This window comes from Motacilla alba, chromosome Z (genome assembly GCF_015832195.1).
Source record: "Motacilla alba alba isolate MOTALB_02 chromosome Z, Motacilla_alba_V1.0_pri, whole genome shotgun sequence".
Lineage (NCBI taxonomy): Eukaryota > Metazoa > Chordata > Aves > Passeriformes > Motacillidae > Motacilla > Motacilla alba.
The window spans coordinates 73,508,291-73,526,816 of record NC_052046.1 but is presented as its reverse complement, the minus strand read 5'-3'; the positions used below and the strand labels follow the sequence as shown (position 1 = coordinate 73,526,816).

At 39.8% G+C, this 18,526-nt stretch overlaps 1 protein-coding gene across 2 annotated transcripts in view; it reads right to left on the bottom strand.

Annotated features, from left to right (window-relative positions):
• Positions 1-18,526, bottom strand: part of EDIL3 (EGF like repeats and discoidin domains 3) — a 238,638-nt gene that overhangs the window by 40,361 nt on the left and 179,751 nt on the right. For both annotated transcript variants that reach the window (XM_038123269.1, XM_038123268.1), the window contains 3 exons: positions 15,790-15,945; positions 14,546-14,690; positions 8,409-8,593 (listed from right to left, as the gene is read on the bottom strand). In XM_038123269.1, the coding sequence (XP_037979197.1) occupies positions 8,409-8,593; positions 14,546-14,690; positions 15,790-15,945 (486 nt within the window). The remainder of the gene's footprint in view (positions 1-8,408; positions 8,594-14,545; positions 14,691-15,789; positions 15,946-18,526) is intronic.

Sequence of the window (18,526 nt, the reverse complement as noted above, 5' to 3'; positions counted from 1 at the left end):
AGAAAACTATCAAATGTAAGTACGAGCACTGTCAACTCAGGTATCTTCTGTCCTACTGTCATAAATGAATTATAACACTAAAAAAACTAACTGTGTTCTGAAAAATAAAAAGTCTCTATTTATATCTTTACACCTGTTGAGTGAGTAGATGTATAGAAACACAAGCCAAAAAAGAAAAACCAGTGAGGAAATTCTGATGAAAGTCTGTTGTGATACTTTATATTACAAGTCTCAAGGTGCTCTTGAACAAGACCCAGATAATTGGGGAAATGTTTAGTTGCAGTATTTCAGTGTCTACAGTGATTTCCCTTTTAAAGTCTTCTCTGCTGAGATTTTCTCTTTTCTGTCATGTTTCCTGACAGGGAAACTGCTCAGGAGCGAGCAGGATGAATGTTATTAAGTAGAGTGCAAAGAGGGTCTTGCACAGCACATTGCTGTAGAGACTTAACACCTGACTTAACATGGAAATCAAAAACAAAACAAAACAAAAAAACCAACCAATATTCTGCTTGGATCAACACTTGACTCTGAGTTGGGTGTTGTTAGGGAAAAATACATGATGAAACCAATGAATAGGTTAAGATTCAGAAACCAACTGGGAAATGCTCATTTCTACTTTATGTGATGCTTTAACGCGCTGAGATATGACAGTTTCATTTTCTGCTTACTGCTAGGTAAATGTCAGCCTGGTTTTAAGCACATTTCCCCCTCCTCTAAAGAAAGATACAAAATGTTCTGCTGCCTTCAAATTTAGATTAATTTGAAGTTCCTTTTACACCACTCCTTTATGTTTGTGTCTCAATTTCATTATTTACTTAACTAAAAAGATACCATCTCCGTTCCTCATTTGACAAGATAGGAATCAATCTGTTTCTGTGCTCTTTATGCAGGGAACAGAATACAAAAGTGAATAGCATATTTTGAACAAAAATGTTCTGAAGTCAACCAGAATCTCACAATAAAGCTTCATGCACTGTGTTTTCAAAGTGGCATGAAAAGAATGTAAAATTGAGTCCTATTCAGAAAAGAATAGATTTCCTTGACCCTTGTATATTTTACTCATGAGATGCTGACAGATACATGAAGGAAATATTAAATGTCTTGCTTATTCAAAAAGTAATATTTGGGAAAAGATGTGCAGGGCTAATAAAAATATTGTATCCCAGTTAATAAAGCATCAAGTTCTTGGAAAACAGAACTAGATGCAGTTCCATTCCATTCTTTCACCCTCACTGTGCTCTGGCTTTTTGCCTCATCTGTGTTTACATCAGGTATTTTTTTGCTTCTTAAAGATAGTTGACCTTGACAAGGTCGTTTTGCTTCTCTCTGTCATTTTCAGATGAAACAACTGTGACCAACTCTGCTTGAGTCAAAAACCAATTCAGGGGTAGCTACAAAAACAACAACCAATTTTATTAGGAAAAAGTGGATGCTGTTTTGAAGCACCACCATGGAAGAAGAGGGCACGAATAAGAATCACATTTGGACCCTTTCTTCCTGTATTCTTACCTAAACTATTGTGTAGCTATTTTATTTTTTAAGGGAGTACAAGGGAAGTATGCCTCTGCTTCACAAATTGAGACAGAACATTATTTCAAGACAGTGGAAATGATAGCCTGGCAAAACAGGCAGGAATTCAAAACAATGAAAAACTAACATCTTTCCATTAAATTTTCATGCACTGCGTTTTCAGAAGGTGCTGCTGTTCAACTAACACCAACATCCCCTCTGCAAACACACAGCAACAAAAAACTGCCTCAGACTCAGATCCCATGTACATCAAAATTCACAACAACCAGGCAGTTTTTGCTTACACTCCCAGAATTTCTGAGGCAAGATCAAAACCTGTTATTGTAATAGGAAATGGGTCATTACTCAATTTAACTTTCATCTGCAGGGGAGTGATACTCACAGAAGAGCTGCAAGTCAGTGAGGGAGCTGACAGTACTCTCTTGCAGGATTCCACTGCTTAGGGAAACTTCCCAAGCAATTTTTGTTAGTGGTGATGAATTTGTTATGTGTCAAAGGCAGGCTCTGGAGCACTGATTTAACCCCTTAGTTTTTCCTGAGGGGTTAACAGAGAGAGTGGGGAATATAATTCAGGGAACAGAGCAGGACTCTGTGAAACACAACATTTTTCTACTATAAACTCTTATCCACAGCTAATTTACAGCTCAGACAGGGTCTTTGTTCCTGCTCATGGTTTAATGGTTTAGGGATTACAGTTGTGGTGCTGGATTGATGGTTGGTCTTGTTGATCTTAATAGTCTCTTCCAACCTTGATGATTCTATGATTCTATGAAGGTGGCATCACGCAAATTTTTTTGTCACAGAATATAATCATGGTATATCTGTCTGATGCCTATTTTCTGGACAACGTGCAACAGAGAGCTCCTATTCTCTATCCATCCTTCTAATAATCCCTCTGTATTTTGCCAGAGTAAAATCAATGATCCTACAGATGCTTCAGACTTTGCTACCTAAATGATAGAATACAGCCCAAATAAAGCATTTAAAAGGCAAAATAAACCAAGATTTTATGCTGCCTTATTTAATTTCTAGGCTTAAATTCAATTACTACTATAAACATTTCCATAAAATGAATTGCACAGGAAAGCTTTGCAAAGTCAAAAGCAATTTAGGAAGGGCAATGCTGAAATGTGCAATTTAGTAGCATTATTAATGTGAATAATGCATTTAATTTGAAATTATTTAGGGAAAAAACTGAGTTAGAGTGCAACCCCTGGAGTGGCCATCAAATACTGCTGGAAGACAACTCTGAGTAGGAAATCAAGGCATAGCTCCTAACACAATTTCTGTAAGGTACATGCTTGTTAGCACTGTTAAAAACAGATTGGCAACATACAAAGATTAAAAAAAAAGAAAAAAAATAGAAAGGAAAAAAGCTTTTTGTTCATCTTGTCATCTTGAGTTGCAGGCTGTCCTAAAAGCAAATAGTGACCACCTAGGTAGCAAAACTAAGCCTATGGTTTATGGGCAATTGATGAAGTGAATGAAGTGACCTGTTTAACATTCTAGACTAGGCAGTGCAAAGTCAGTACATTCAGCAGTGTGGAAATTAGAAGTGGGCATCAGTCTTTATCTCCTTTTGCCTTTGACTAAATACTCAGAGCTCTTTGTCCATTATTACCTTATCCTACCACTGGCTGCTTTTTTTTTTTTTTTTGCAGGAAAATTTGTCTGTAGCAAGTCTCTGGCAAAGAGTGGGAAAGATCTGTGTTAATAATTTATTCCCAGCCTGCCTTGAGATGCGTCCTGTGAGCTACCAGGCTGTGTGAACAGAGTGTGACATTGAGAAGCCACTCATCAAGGTAGGCACAAGAGCAAGGAGGTGCCAAAACCCAGCATCCAAATGAAGTTCAATAGAATTGGCAGCTGCCAGAAAAAAAAAAAAAAAAAAAAGAAAAAAGAAAAAAAAAAAAGAAAAAAGAAAAAAGAAAGATGTTTTTGCATTGGAAAGATAAAATGGTCAATACTGATGGTAAATATAATTTTTTTAATCCCCATAGAAAGCACAAAAAAAGGGCTGACCTCTGCACAATTTTCATTTTGTTATTTGAAATCTAAAGGCTTTAGAATTGGGAGAAATTCTAATAAAAAAAATCAGCACAAGCTTTGCATCTGGAGAACCAGAGACCAATTTTGCTGCTGTTTCTATAAAGACCATTGATTCCTTTCGTGGCCTAGTGGTTTAATAAAGCTGCAGAGAAATACAGGTGTCTTCTGTTTATAATGTGATATATTTCAATTCACAGCTCCCACAGAACACTCTGTCTCTCCAAGCCCACTCATGATGCATGGCTTAGCAATCCAACCCAGAAGTCATTCAATTTCCTCATTATGTTAATTACCAGATTGGTCTTAAATGAACATTTCATCCTATTCCAATTTTGTGTCTTCCAAGCCCTTATTTAATTAAGATGTTGTTAAGCATTTTCTTGGGTTTTTTTGGTTTATTTTTGGTGGTTTTTTTGTTTGATTGGTTGGTAAGTTTGTTTTGTTTTTTACTCAGTGTAGGTGTTAAAAACAATTAAACTATGAGCCACATATAAATCTCTTATTTGGCTACTTTAACCAGTACTGGTACTAATATGTGTTTTGCTAATGACACAAATTGTCCAAAGAAAATTAAACAATCCACACAGTTTTCTCCTTGTGAGTTGTTGAACAGATCTCTGCATAAGTTGTTGAATTGTTATGGTATATTGATCTTTTTATCTAGAAAGATTTTTCAGCATTCATTGCAAATGAACAGATTATTACATCAAAAAAAGGGGGAAAAGCCTCAGGTAGAATAACAGACAAGACAAGAAGAAAATATCACGTGAGAGATTAAAAAAACATTCCTTATTTTTCAGTGACAGATGAATGCCAGCATTGAAACCAATTCAGCTCACCAAAACTAGAGGAAAAATAATGTTTTCTTCCCATATTAAAAAAAAAGGGAAATAGTCACCTCATGTAACTTTCCTGGTTCAAAAACTTCTCTTATAATTTAAGTTAATTGTCCATCTTTCTCTGTTGTTGCCAGAGTAAAGACACATTTTCCACTTCTGGAAACTAGTCTATAAAAAAGAGTAGAGGCTGGGTTTGGCTTAGCTTTTAAAAAACAACTCTTTGATTTGATCACTTGGAAGCCTAAACACTGGAAATAAATTCTAGAAAATGAATATAAATGAATATAAGTGATGAATATCATGATGGCGTGGTATAGATGCATTTTGTATATGTATAATGAAAAGAGGATAATTATTTGGAATGCAATTTTGCCTTCGTTTTCAAACAAGAGACATTTTGATGTGAAAAAGATGGGTATGCATTAAGCTGAAAGAATAATTTGATTGCAGCTCTGAGACAATCTAATGGCGTTGATAAAGAATCTCAGTAATATTGTCTAATACTGGAGATTAGTTTGGCAGGAAAATACCCAACCCAAATCTATTATACCACTGGCAATCACCACACTTTTAAAGCATGTAGGTATAACAGTTGCTCTGCCAATATTCCAACAATCTGTTTGTCACCAACTGCTTTTATAGTTACACAATCAGCAGGAGAAATATTGTAATTTGACATTGCTGTTGCCTTCAAAAAAACCCAACACGTCATCAGTTTTAAGATAAAATACTGACCATACCCTGGTATGGTTGCAAAGTCAGGACTAGGACAAGACAAAAACAATTTATGCACAGGGGATGGTTGAGTGGGAGGAGAAAGCTCCAGGTGTTTGGGGACACCAAATGAAGAGACACGCCAGAATTTAACTAACAGCAAATAAAGAAAAGGGAGTTTAAGCTGCTGCCCTGATTTCACAATTTATAACAGCAGAAAATTAGTAGTAGAGCAGGCGTGGATTTTGAAAAAAATGTTAATTATTTTGAGTTATGCCCTCAGCTAGGAAAATGAGATATGAAGTGGCAAAATTTATTTACAAGAGCATTTTCCAAGCATCTGAAACATCAGCTGCACTTTAAAAAATAATCTTTACAGCCTCAGTGCCCCATTTGGGGCATAGGGTAGAGAGTTCTCCATCATATCTTTTAACGCCAAATAAGTGAAGAAATGGTAAGTGGGGTGAGCAAATGGAAGAGAAATCCTGGATTGTGTGCAGAAGGAGCCTGAGCACTCCAAAAACTTGCAGCATCCTCTTCAAGGGAATGACAAGGGTATCTTTGAGGAAGCACATGGGGAATTCAGCCCCAAGTTTATAACAAGCTAGAAAAGTACAATTTTAGTCATGTAATCCATTTAACTTTCCCTTCATGTCAAGAAAAATACATTTTTTCATCACTAATGGTGATGTCTGGTGTAAATAAATGTTATTTGTGCAATCTGTGGCTTGTAGAGTCTAAGTCAGAGCAGATTTTCAACAACTGCAGCATGATTAAGGTGAGTACTTTGTCCCCAGAAATGCACATTCTGTGCCTGGAGACACAAAATACTTCATGTTCCTAAATTATGGATGCAGCAATCTGAAACACTTTAAACCAAAGAGCTTAATTGTTAATGGCTGCATTTTAGAATACGTAGGAGATTCAGAGTTATCCTTTTTTGAGAGAAAACTGAGTAAAACAGTCCCAGCTCCTGAGAGAGGAGAATTTATCTCTAGAGTTCATCCAAAACTGCAAGTAGCATTTGATGCATGATTCAAACATCACCTCTCAGCAAACATTATCACAGCAGGTGCTCTGAGATGGATGTCAGCACACCAGCTTTTAAACTGTTGGTAGCAATGGTGTTTAGGCAAGGATACCCCAGCAACGACATTTAGTCAGATCAGATCTGCTCAAGCCATCCACACACCCCAACAACAATGCTAAAAGGCAAACAGCAGGCTTTGCCCCCAGTTTTTCAGGCTTTCTCATGAAAATCAGAGAGAAAGGAAGAAAGGACTGTGGAGAACATTCAAAAGGCATGGAAAGTTGACATGGTAAATGTGATATTGGTAAGCCAGCTACTTCAGCAAAATCCAGAAGTCTGGGCTAAATGTCTAGCTTTAAGCCCATTTCAGGGTACCATGGAATCATCGTTCTGGGGTTGATTCTTTGTGGGATGGCTGAGGGAGTAGGGCATGCAGACACATTTGCTTTAACACGCTTTTCCTTACAAATGTGTTTTGACTAAACTCCGTGGAAGCAGCAGCAGGGTGATAAACCTTTCAGTCAATGTGTTACAAGGCTTCAATATAATACTCTGAGTTTTAAGAAAAAGAAAAACCACCAAAAAAACCCCACAGAGATCTACCAGCAGGGAGAGCAAGAATGAACAGATGAAGTCAAATGATAGACGTGTCTCTGTTACAGAATCATCACCTATGCTGGAAGCATATGAGACTGTCTCTAGTCGTGGCCTGAATTCAGAATAACCAGCCTGTAGCAGAAGGTAATGACCACCCCAAGCACTGAAAAAACAAGTGGATTTAATGCCTTTCGGGGTTTAGTTTTGGTGGTTTTTTTTCCCCAAACATGAAATATTAGGATCCTTTTTCGAGGAAATATCATTATGTATAATGATTTTCAGGAAAAAGTAGATTGTTAATATTCCTGTGGAATTGTTGAACTCAATACATAGCCATATGAAAAACCAACTAAAAGATAAGTATTTCTTCACAACTTGCTTTTTGACCAGACAATAAAAAATTATTCCTTATAGTTCAAAGACTTGAAGAGACAGTGCAATTGATCAGATTAAATTTGCAGGTTCAGGTAAATTCAAATAGAGAAAGACTACAACAGCCTGAAAAATTTGAAAATATAAGGATTAACTATGTAACCCCTTGCCATCTGTAGTTAATTAAAAATACACTGTCATCCACAGGAGCAAGAACACACAACAGGTAATTTCTGTGGAGCCTCTGCACACCCTTGGTTTGACTGATGGGGCTAAAATATGAGGCAACCACCTCTCTTTCCTATGGAAAAACATTTTCATCTGCTTCTCCACCATAAAACACAGCAATAAAATTCTCATTCTCTCCAGAAGTTACTAACTGCTCCTCCAACATGCTGCTCTAAAAGAATTTCAGTAGATTCCAAGATCTCCAGCTATTCCAAAGTTAAATAGATGAGGCAATTTCCCATTCCTTTTATGGAAAGTGTGTAAACTTGGGAGAAAAAAAAAAGTAATCATATTCATAACTTGGTTAGCAGCTGTAGGCAAAAAAGGCTAATATGTCATAATTTATATGTGGAGAGATTGCAGGGGGTTAGTAGCCATGTCTGGTGCTATTGAGGCTTCCCACTGAGAGCTGCACTGCAAAGTGGCAGCTGACTGAAAACACTGCTATTTTCAACAGTTCAAAAAATGTAAATGTGTCAGTGGCTGGTCAAACAAGCTCCCACACTGGTGATTTATTGAAATCTCTCACATTAGTGAGTTGTATGAATCACTCCTGGGCTGAAAACAACCCCTGTGCACAGGTTTATAATGGATTCAGGGGCTGAATCTGTCTTGCTGGCTCCAGAGTCCTGTCAGAAGATAATTTTGGGCAGCCTCAATTAGGCAGAGATAATTTCCAAGCATGGGATTTGCTAAGGTGCACAGAGCTGAAAGTAAATATGCTTTTCCAGGGAGCCTTGGAAGGGCAGAAGGGAGGAAAATAAACTCATCTCTCTCAACAAATGAGGGGAATTCAGTGAATCAGATCTGCAACCACCATTTTTGTTCATTAAAAAGCTGGGGTTAGTGGAGGCATCCCCGAGTAGATTTTCCTGCAGCTGTGATAACAAAAACATGAAGGTATGTTGAGCTTTCAGAGCTTGTGGCAGAGCTGGGAGGGTTACCGCCAGAAACAGAAGAATTTGAATATAGAACTGAACCAGAGAACCATCCTCGTGCCTGAAACACAAAGAAGACAAACATCTGGGGAAATCCACGCGAAAATTTACCTGCAACCACTGTGACTGGTCATTGTGGCCGGAGGTCCAGGCATTAACTTTGCCTTGCTTGTCCAGCCGGGCTTTCCTGGGCTCCCAGGAGAACATGTCCATGTTGAGGGTACGGAAAACGCTGGAGGCAGTGATCTGGAAGTCCTGGATGTGCCCTGATTTCATCCCCAGGGGCTCAGAGCAACCTGGAACAGCAGGGCAAGATCAGTGGCACTACCTTCTTATCTCTGTCAGGGGTTTAGGCTTTCTGTTATGGCACAGAAAACCTGCAATGCTTGAAGAAAAAGATGTAATCAAGACTATTGTTGAAGACACTCGAAAACAAATAAATGAAAAATAGTCAATTCGAGGCACTTTGTTTCAACAATTGCTTGGGTGAGTCAAAATCAAGATAGAGAATTCAACATATTTTATCCTGGCATAAATTTATGAAGCGAAACAAAGTGAAAATATGACTTTTGTCTGTGCTTATCTTATTTTTGTTTTCCTCTCCCGCAGGAAAATATTGTTTCTCCTGTTCTGTTTGATTTTCCTTATGCTTTTATGCCACCTCACATCCAACACGTGTTTGCTTGCTGAACAAACATTATTTTTTCTTAAAATCACTGCTGCAGTAAAGTGTTAAAAAACACTGATCTCTTTTGCACTTTTGAATTATTTGACATCTAGGTAAAAATCCAGAAAGCCCAAAATCCCACTGAAGGAGGGGGAGCCCTCAGAAAAACAATTGTGGAGGGAGGATAGAAGGAGGATATCACTTAGGAGAAATCGATAGTTAATGGCTTATTTGTTTGTGGACATCCCACACCATTGAGTTATTTTGCTGTAGAAAAGATAGATCTTGGGCTTCTCCCTTCTCTGCTCTGTGTGAAAAAAAGACAAAAATGAAAATTGATAAGTGGCTCTGTGTTCCTCTGCCTTGCTGCTGTGTGCTGGGAATATGGAAGGTACATTTGGATGCAGAAGAGGGAGGAAACAAGATGAGGCAGCACTGAAACAATAGGACTGGAAACCAGAGAAGGCAGATGAGCTGCATGGTTCCAAGATTTCAACATAGAAATCAGAAAAAGAAAGGCAAATGGCTGAGAGAGAGAAGGCTGGTAAGAGGACAGGAAAGGTGGGTGTATGGCTAGAGGGGTGGAGTGACACTTGATAATTGGGGTAAAGTGAAAACTGGAAAAGATCGAGATGGGAACATAAAAAAATAAGCTGTTTTCTAATTTCCTTCCTGTCAAAAACCTGCATATGTGCAGTTATATTATTAACAATATGATCTTTAATGCAGTATCTCCTGTATTTAAAATTTGAATATTGACATGCTTCATGTTAAAAAACAAAAACAAAAGAAAACCAAAACCAAAACCCAAAGAAACAAATGGAAAGTCAAGAGAAAACAGAGTTAACTTTTGAAAAAAACCCAACTCCAGTCTTACATAACTGATTTTCAGTGCACAAATGGAAATGGCACAGCCTTGTCGGTAGAACGGACTCATTCAAAAACACAACAAAACAATTTTCCTGGGAGTGGGAGGAAGCAATTGATAATAGAAATAAGAGAGACTAATCTGCTGCTTTGGAGAGGGACTTTGCTTATTATTAAATTCTGAAGTATCACTCCAGGATCACAAGGACTGTCAGCAAGAATGTCTCATCCGAGGAATGCTAAGGAGGCTCCTGTCACAAAACCACGGGTTGTCAAAGCTGTGATTCAGTGCTGGCCCAATCCATCAAAACCAGTTCTATCTTTTCTGAGTATTATTATTGATTTATGAAGCAACAGCTGTGCCTGCCTGTGTGCCTGTGCATGCGTGCATGAATTAATGGGATTTTACACTCGCCTGCCTTCTCCGTGGCCCCAAAGGGGGTGGGAAGACAGTTGTTAAAGGCAACGGGAGAAAGTGAGAAGAACAGTGAGAATCTGGAGAGGCAAATGTGATGCACACAGGTGTCAGGATGTCTTGGTGCTGTGTCACAGAGAGCAGCAGCTTCCCAGCCCCTGCCACAGGAGATCGTGGCTGTTTGAAGGACTGAGCCATGACCTACAGCAGAAAGGACAGGGCCATCAAACCAGCACAGGGCTTCGTGTCATGCCTCACAGGTGTGTGTTTATAACTAAGCTTATGTCTCCCTGAAACATCTCCTCTTCATTGCTTTTAAATTTGCTTTTCAATGTCCCTGTGAAAGGATTCAATTTTCATTTTTCTTTTTTTGAAATCTGTTAAAGTCAGAGATAGCTGATGCAGACACACGGCTACACCCAGTGGAGCATCTTAGGCTAGAATATTTGAGATGCTTTGGGTACCTCCATCTGTGATAAATTATACCTGATACCTCTGTATGTTTAAATCTAACCAGGTATAAGTTTGCAGGTCCTATTTGGTCTATTTTGATGGAACAGGAGAGCGGAAATAACACGAAAGAGTGGGGATTAGCACCTGAAAATTGGAGGAATAAACACAAAGGTTTTTCTCTATTGACTCCTCAGAGGGCAGAATATTTTACTCTTCAGTCTGTATCCATACTATGCCCCTCATCTACGACTTCCTTTGAAAACCCTCAAAGGAAATATTCAATATCCAATGTAGTAAAGACAAACCCACAAATGGATCTGCATGCAACAGTCTTCATGAATCTTGTCTTGCACAAAGATTTGTGCAGTATTGGCAAAAGCAACATACGTCAATTATTTGAGGGCAAAGGTAATTTTGTTTTGATTTATACTGTGATATTTTTTGTTTCTAAAAATTGAGATATGTAAAAAATTTTCTTCATATTTTTGAATCACAGAATGGTTCAGGTTGATAGGAACCTTAAGATCACCTAGCTGCAAATCTAATTCCAACCCCTTTGCCATGGGCAGGGACACTTTTCATTAAACCTTGATGCTTTAAAGCTCCATCCCACCTGGCCTATAAATAACAAATAAAGAATTCCTTTCCAGATTGCAGAGCTCTGAGGACAAATGAGGAAAGGGGAACCTATCTTTAACCGCAGGTGTGATAAAGTACCCCTGTGTGTCAGTTTTGTGTGAATAGTGCCCACAGGGACTGTTAGTGATGCCTCAGGTTTTAACTTTTATATTTTTCAGATTCTGTGCTTCTTTAATGTGCAGTTCTGAGCTTCATGTTAGGGGATGGTGAGCTCTCTGCACAGAGTAGGAAGGCAAATCAATTCCTTCTCTAGCTGTGAACCAAGGACAAATGATCCAAATCTCAGGCCCAAGAGCATAAACAACAGAGAAAAACAAGCAGGATGGGACTGCATAACCTAAAGTTGGAACTGGACAATGAACTGCAAGATGCAAATGGAGCAGAACTGATCAAAGTGAGAGACCCCGTGAGCGCTCGTGCATTTTGGGACCATTTTGGTTTATCTTGGGTGCAGCCCTGGCTGGGCTCTTGTGCTGCCCAAGTGGATCCATTGAGGAGATCCTTTTAATAAATCCCTGCTTCATTCTTTAACTCTGTCCAGCCTCTGCTCTAGGTCAGCCTTCACATGGCATCATTAGGATAAAGAAATAGTTACCAGGGAACAGCATTCCTGAAGGAGATGAAAATTACACACTCAGGAGCTTCCTCTGAGTGAGTCCCACAGGGATGTTTAGGTTCTGGGGGCCAACATCCCTCTGCAGGAACTGAGAAACACCAAACACCAAGAGCTGGCTGAACAATCACAACTGTGAGCAGCACACTGCAGGCGCTGCCTGCAGGAAGGCAGATGCTGGAGTGCAAGAGTGAGTTCCATGAGTAAGTGACACTGTTGTGTGAGCACCGATCTGCTGTTAAAAACAACAGCTTGATGCTGCTATTAATAACAGCTTAATGAATAAAGGCATTCTAATAAGCAGTAGCTGTGATCTGCTTCTCCCCTCACATCAATACTCTGTGAAGGGAAGGGAGGGCAGGACACAGAGATGTGCAAAGCACAAGCAAGGCAGGAACACAGGGCCGTGAAAATTAATGCCTAATTTATTGATGGTTGGCTCCACTAGCATTGATCCTGGTTTTCAATGAGATCTGACTGTGGGTCCTGGTAAGTAAAGCTATTTATGAGACTAAAGCAGATTGCACTGAACATTTTGCTGAAGTTTGTCCTAAGGAGTTAGCTTTTATGATGATCCAATGCTGCAAGTCTCCCCTCTGTTTATCACTCACTCTCTTCTCTCTCACCAGGGCATGTTAGAGAAGGCAGACCCCTCAAAGTGCCTTTCCACCCAAGGCAGACCACCTGGAATTAAGAGTGAATTAGTCTGTGTTATTACACTTTTCCTTCAGTAAGGTTGTAATTGCTCTGCTGAGCCTCAGCTGTCCACAGTTTTAAGACATGATGACCTTGACACTGTTAGGAGACCACTGAATTTAATTCACTTCACTAGCTTTTACAGTTCTTTGAGCAAAACAATTCCTAGTCATTCTGGCAAGGACTTACTCTAAATCGTGGTTCCAGAAGTGAAAGACATAAAAAAACCCAAAACTAATAGAACAAAACAGCTAGACAGGATTTTCTATTTACCCTTAAACCAATCTCTATTGGAAAAGGGCTACACCAAGATTAATGCATTACCTTTTCATTTCTGAATCTGGTTTTGACTGAGAATTGTTTAACTCCAGCTGTTTTGATGTATCACTCATGGGTGACTATTTTTAGTAGAGAGGCAACCACATAAAAATCACTCCTAAATGAATCAGTAGAGTGCTCCCACCAGTAAAAAGGTTTATCTCTTGGAAAAGGGTAAAACATTTACATGCTTTTTTGAATTTGTAAGGGAACACAGTTCTTGCAGAAGGTGGCTAGAGGTCAGGCTTTACATTTCAAAGCTTTAATAAGAATCTGAGGGAAGGTTTATACTGGGTCCACTTTTTCATTTACTTTTTGCTACAAGATGCTATCCGTGCTTCTGCTAAACCCAGAAAACAAATCCAAACTGAAATCTTGATTAAAGCAGCCCAACCAAGTTGTATCTTATTGGAGTGGTCCTCAACAGCAGGGGAAGCAGGCTTATCCCTCTGAGGATGTCACACGCCACAGGGGTGGTGTCACCCCACAGCCAGGAGGAATTACCCAAATCAGGTGTGACAAATGTTGCTGCCAAGGATCCCCAGCAGCTCTGGGGCTCAGGAACAATTTTTCAGGCCTTGGATGAGGCTCCCTGCCTTGTAGTGTGCTCAGGGTGGTACATTAGGAGTCCACATGGCCATCAATGCGTGTTAAAACTGCTAAATGCCGATCCCTGGAGGTGTCCAAGGACTGGATGTGGCATTCAGTGCTCTGGGCTGTGTGACAAGGTGTGGATCACTCACAGGCTGGACCTGATGATCTCAGAGCTCTTCTCCAGCCTCACTGGTTCTGCGATTCCTGTGACTAATTGGAGTTTAACCCACACAGGAAAAAATATGAAGTGTTAATAGGTTAATACTACACAGCCTTATTAGGACACATTCCTGTCCCACTGCAAGTGGCCACCATCACTCAGCTGAGCCAAGTGTTGCACTGCTGAGGCCACACCTTGAGGACTGTGTCCAGTTCTGGGTCCCCAAATTTAGGAAGGATGTTGAGACACTGGAGCACTTCCAGAGGAGGCAACGAGGCTGGAGAGGGGCTGGGAACACAAACCCTGTGAGGAACCACTGAGGGAGCTGGGGGTGTTCAGCCTGGAGAAAAGGAGACTCAGGGGTGACCTCATCACTCTCTACAGCTTCCTGAAAGGTGATTGTATTCAGGTGAGGTTGGTCTCTTTCTCCAGGCAGCAGCTGACAGAACCAGAGGACACAGTCTTAAGCTACACTGAGGGAAATATAGGTGGGATTTCAGGAACTAATTTTTACAGAAAGGGTGATAAAGTTCTGGAATGGCCTGCCTGGGGAGGTGGTGGAATCACCATCCCTGGATGTGTTTAGAAACAGACTGGATGTGGCACTGGGTGCCAGGGTTTAGTTGAGGTGTTAGGGCATGGGTTGGACTCGATGAACTTGGTCTCTTCCAACCTGGTGATTCTGTGATTTTTTTAAGGTAGATAAAGAGGATGGAAGCAACTGGACAAACTCAGGCTGGCCAAGTGCATCTCGCAGGGGGGACAAAGTGCGCGCGGTCGGGAGCGGCTGGGCGGGGTGGAGGGCTGGGGGCTGTGGAGATCCCACCTGTGAGCTCGCAGCCTAGCAGCTCCATCCTGAGGGTGCAGTGCCTCCTGCACACCTGGGGGTACAGCCGGATGTACTGGGCCTTGATGGGCGGCGTGAAGGAGTTGGCGTAAGGGGTGTTGTTGTCCACATTCCCACGGAACACCTGCGGGGAAGCAACGTTTGCACACGGAAAAAAAAATATGTCAGGAGGATTCCTGGAATCCCAGTGAGTTCCCTTGTCTCAGAAGCACCTGAATTGTTCTGTACGTGAGAGGTTTTCCCCAAATTGCAGCTGGTTTGGCACTCCCAGTGGCCAACATGAATTTTCCCAGCAGAATGTCCTGCTGTGCCATATCATGATGGCTTTGTCACCTGGGCCGAACCAAGGTCTCTGTCTTGTCACTCAGAAACTGAAGCTCCTAATGTAACTAAATTATGCCTTCTTTTCTTGATTAATTAATTAATTAATTAATGCAGAAAATAGTCACAGTTCAATTAAGCCTGCAATTATTTGCTCTGATTGATGTTTATTTTTTCCTCTCCTGTTTCAAGAACCTGATCCAGCTCCCACTGAAATGCACTGTAACCCTCCCATTGATCACAGAGGGGATGAGTTAAACCCATCAGCACTTTTCTATTCACCCCTCACTCTAACCAGACATCCCTGTGCTGTGTTTCTCCCCTTCATTATGCACCTCATCACACAAAATCTTAATTTCCTAACAGAGAAACTACATCTAATGCTGCGCAGTGCCTGAATTCTATGCAAACTTACACAGTAAAGGGTTTTTTCCCTGCTCTGTGTGCGCAGCTCCATCAAAAAAAAGTGGTAACTATAAACTGTAAACACACACACACCACTGGATGATAGTGTTTGTGCAGCACAGAGATTAGCATTGATGAATGGACTCTGTGTTTCCAAGGGTTAAAGCTAATCTGCCAATGCAATAAAATGAAATTGAAAACAGAGCAATGAGTAATTACTGGTAAACTAATTAATATGAAAATCAGTTAAGTGTAATAAACAGGATTATTCTAGCTTGGGGAAATAGTATTTATGCAACCATCAATTAAAGTATAAGAAATTCTGAGCAGAGAGAAAATGCAAATTTTTTGATTTTTTTTTTCTCCCACAGAAAAATAATAACAGTGAAACCTATATCATACTGCCAGGCAATTAGGCTTAAATATCAGAGACATCTCATGCTTCTGAAGGCAGCTAAACCATGAGATACGTTCAGTAACAGATGACTTTATCTTACCATGTCTTCTTTTGTGCCTTTTACTTTGTACATTGTCCATGACTTCCCATCATTACTGTAGGCAATTTTGTAAGATTTTACGTATTCTGGACTTCCAATCCTCTTGGCACCTTGGGTTATAACTCCAGTGACTCGCATCTTCTTCTGCAGGTTTATCTGAAATAGCAGCACACTGTTAATCTGACGGGGCACAATCCTTGATTCCTTTAATTCCACCTTTTTTTTTTTTCCTAAATGAGAGGAAAAACCCATAGCTGTAGCACTTAAATGACTGTTTTTATACTTGAATTAATTCTTTTATCTTTCATGAATTTAATGTGCAAATGTATAAAGCAAATGAATGAAAAAGTTGAACCAAAAGCTTGGACTATCCTTATTTCCTGTATGTGTGCTTGTATATTATGGATATACAGAATATTAGTGGGATATTGCTTAATTTTGGCATATAGGGTTACTCCTACATATTTCCTGCCTGAAAGGGAAATGAAACAGTGTGATCATTTACCAAAAGTTATCTTCTGTTCTGTTAGAAGCCAATTTGCAATACCATACAAAAGGTCCTCAGTTAGCATCAAGTAAAACTTCCATGTGAAACTAAAACTGCATGGAAGTTCTGACAGCAAAGAAATGAGACTTTTTCTTGACTCTCACTGAAAATTCATATACCTAGTGATCAAGGCTGAAATGCTAATCCTAAAGCAGTCAATACCGAAATATCAATCAGTGGATGTGAACCCTCCTTGTGTGCTTGTCTGAGCTGAACGCAGCTCCTTGAAGTACAAAATGAAGATTTGTTCAGAGTGGAAAATTCAACATCACTCCAGCAGCCTTAATTCTGCCTCCTTTACCCACCTGTGTCATGGGAACCCTGACAACTCGGGGTGTGATATTCAAACCCAACAGTGTCAGACTCAGCCTGTGGCAGCTGCACTCCCTCCCTCTCAGCTGAAATCTGGGGCTTCTGCACCCAACGAAGCTCAGCAAAGAGCTGCCACACCGTCAGAGCTGTGTGAAGGTGCAGGCAGATGTGCAGTGCAAAGAGATGAGTGGAAGTACTGGAGAGCAAACAACTGGGACAGGGTAAATAATACATTGCACTACATTAGCACTTGTCTCCTCAAAATGAGTTTTATTTTTGCTCCCCAGTGACTGCAGCTGACCCAGGGCAGTCCCCACTGTTTGGAGCAGCAGTCCCAGCACAGGGATGGGAGGACTCAGAAGCAGATCTGCTGTCCAAATACCTTAATTGCTTTATTGTTTACATGTTGGCCTGAAGACTTTCTCCCCCTTGGTAATAAAATCTAACCTCTGTGAAGGATATAAGATGATAAGGCTTTGGTGTTTCAAGATCTCTCTGTGTGCACAATAGGAAATCTCTGGTTTCTTTGTCCAAACTACAGAATTTTGTGGTTTCTTCTAGGATTATTTTTTTAATGAGCCCAGCTACTTCTCTAGCTACTTTTTTGGAATAGTTGGCTTTTAGTGTAGCTTTAATATAGTTCTCCCTATAAGAAATTATTAAACACTCACACACCTTTGGATTAATGTCACCATGACATTTTTATGAAAATCCTTTTGTCAGGATTTTCTCCTCCTGAGAAGCTGAGAGGCCTCAGCTTCAAGATGTAAATGATTATTATTTGCTAGTGTGGAATGCCACAGGTGCTTTCTTGATTGGTTGATGCTGGATGTTTCTACTTAATAACCAATCAAGGAGGCAGCTGGCTCAGACTCTCTGGGAGTCACAAGCCTTTGTTATCCATTCCTTTCTATCCTGTCTCATCTTCTGATGCATCTTTCTCTCTGTTCTTTTAGTATAGTTTTAGTGTGGCATTTTTAATATAATATATACCATAATATAATAAACAAGCCTTCTGAAACATGGAGTCAAGATTTCTCCGTCTCTCACCTTTGTCCTGGCTGCCCTGAAGACCACAGATTAACAATGTGTGTTTTTGAGGTTTAGACCCATTAAAGGAGGAGAAGCCTCCTATAAAACCACCTGATTTTTTACAGGAACTTCACATATAGCAGGAAAGCTCAGGAATATTTTCAACTCCAGTGGGGAGAATGGGCTCGCCACAGGAATTCAGACAGGTATAAATTAGAAGAGATTCATTACTTTTTTCAGCCTTTGATAACTTCTTTTCCCCAACTCCTGGTCCCCCAGAGGGGAAAACAAAATAAAATAAATATGTTATATTTGTAAAAGGACAGCTCCAGAGACTACTATTAGTCCCATAACTACATTAAAAATGTAGCTAACATGGAATAGTATCCAGTTAAAGATTTATGTAAGTCTCTTATGAGTAGTTCATTCTCTATGTGGAATTTCAGAATATTAATTAACAGGAAAGTAAACCAATTTTCCATGTATTTACAAAATTGCTAATAATGAAGTGAATACCATCTGCAAAACTAAATTAGAAAGCACAGGGAAACAGAAACCAGACTTTGATTATTTGCTGACTGGTAGCATCTTCACATTTCACTGCATGGGAAAAGGAAGGTATAATGCAACACCAAATTTTGTTTGATCCAGTAATAACTAATATATTTTTTTTGATCCAGACAACTAATATTTTTTCAGCTTAATTACCTTTTTTTTTCTATTTACAGGTAATAATTTTTGGGTTTTTGAATGAGAATTTATGGGAATTTTATTTCCCTGTTTAGTCTCAAAAAATAATTTCTAATGAAACCATGGCATTAACCACTGGATGACCTATTCCCATTT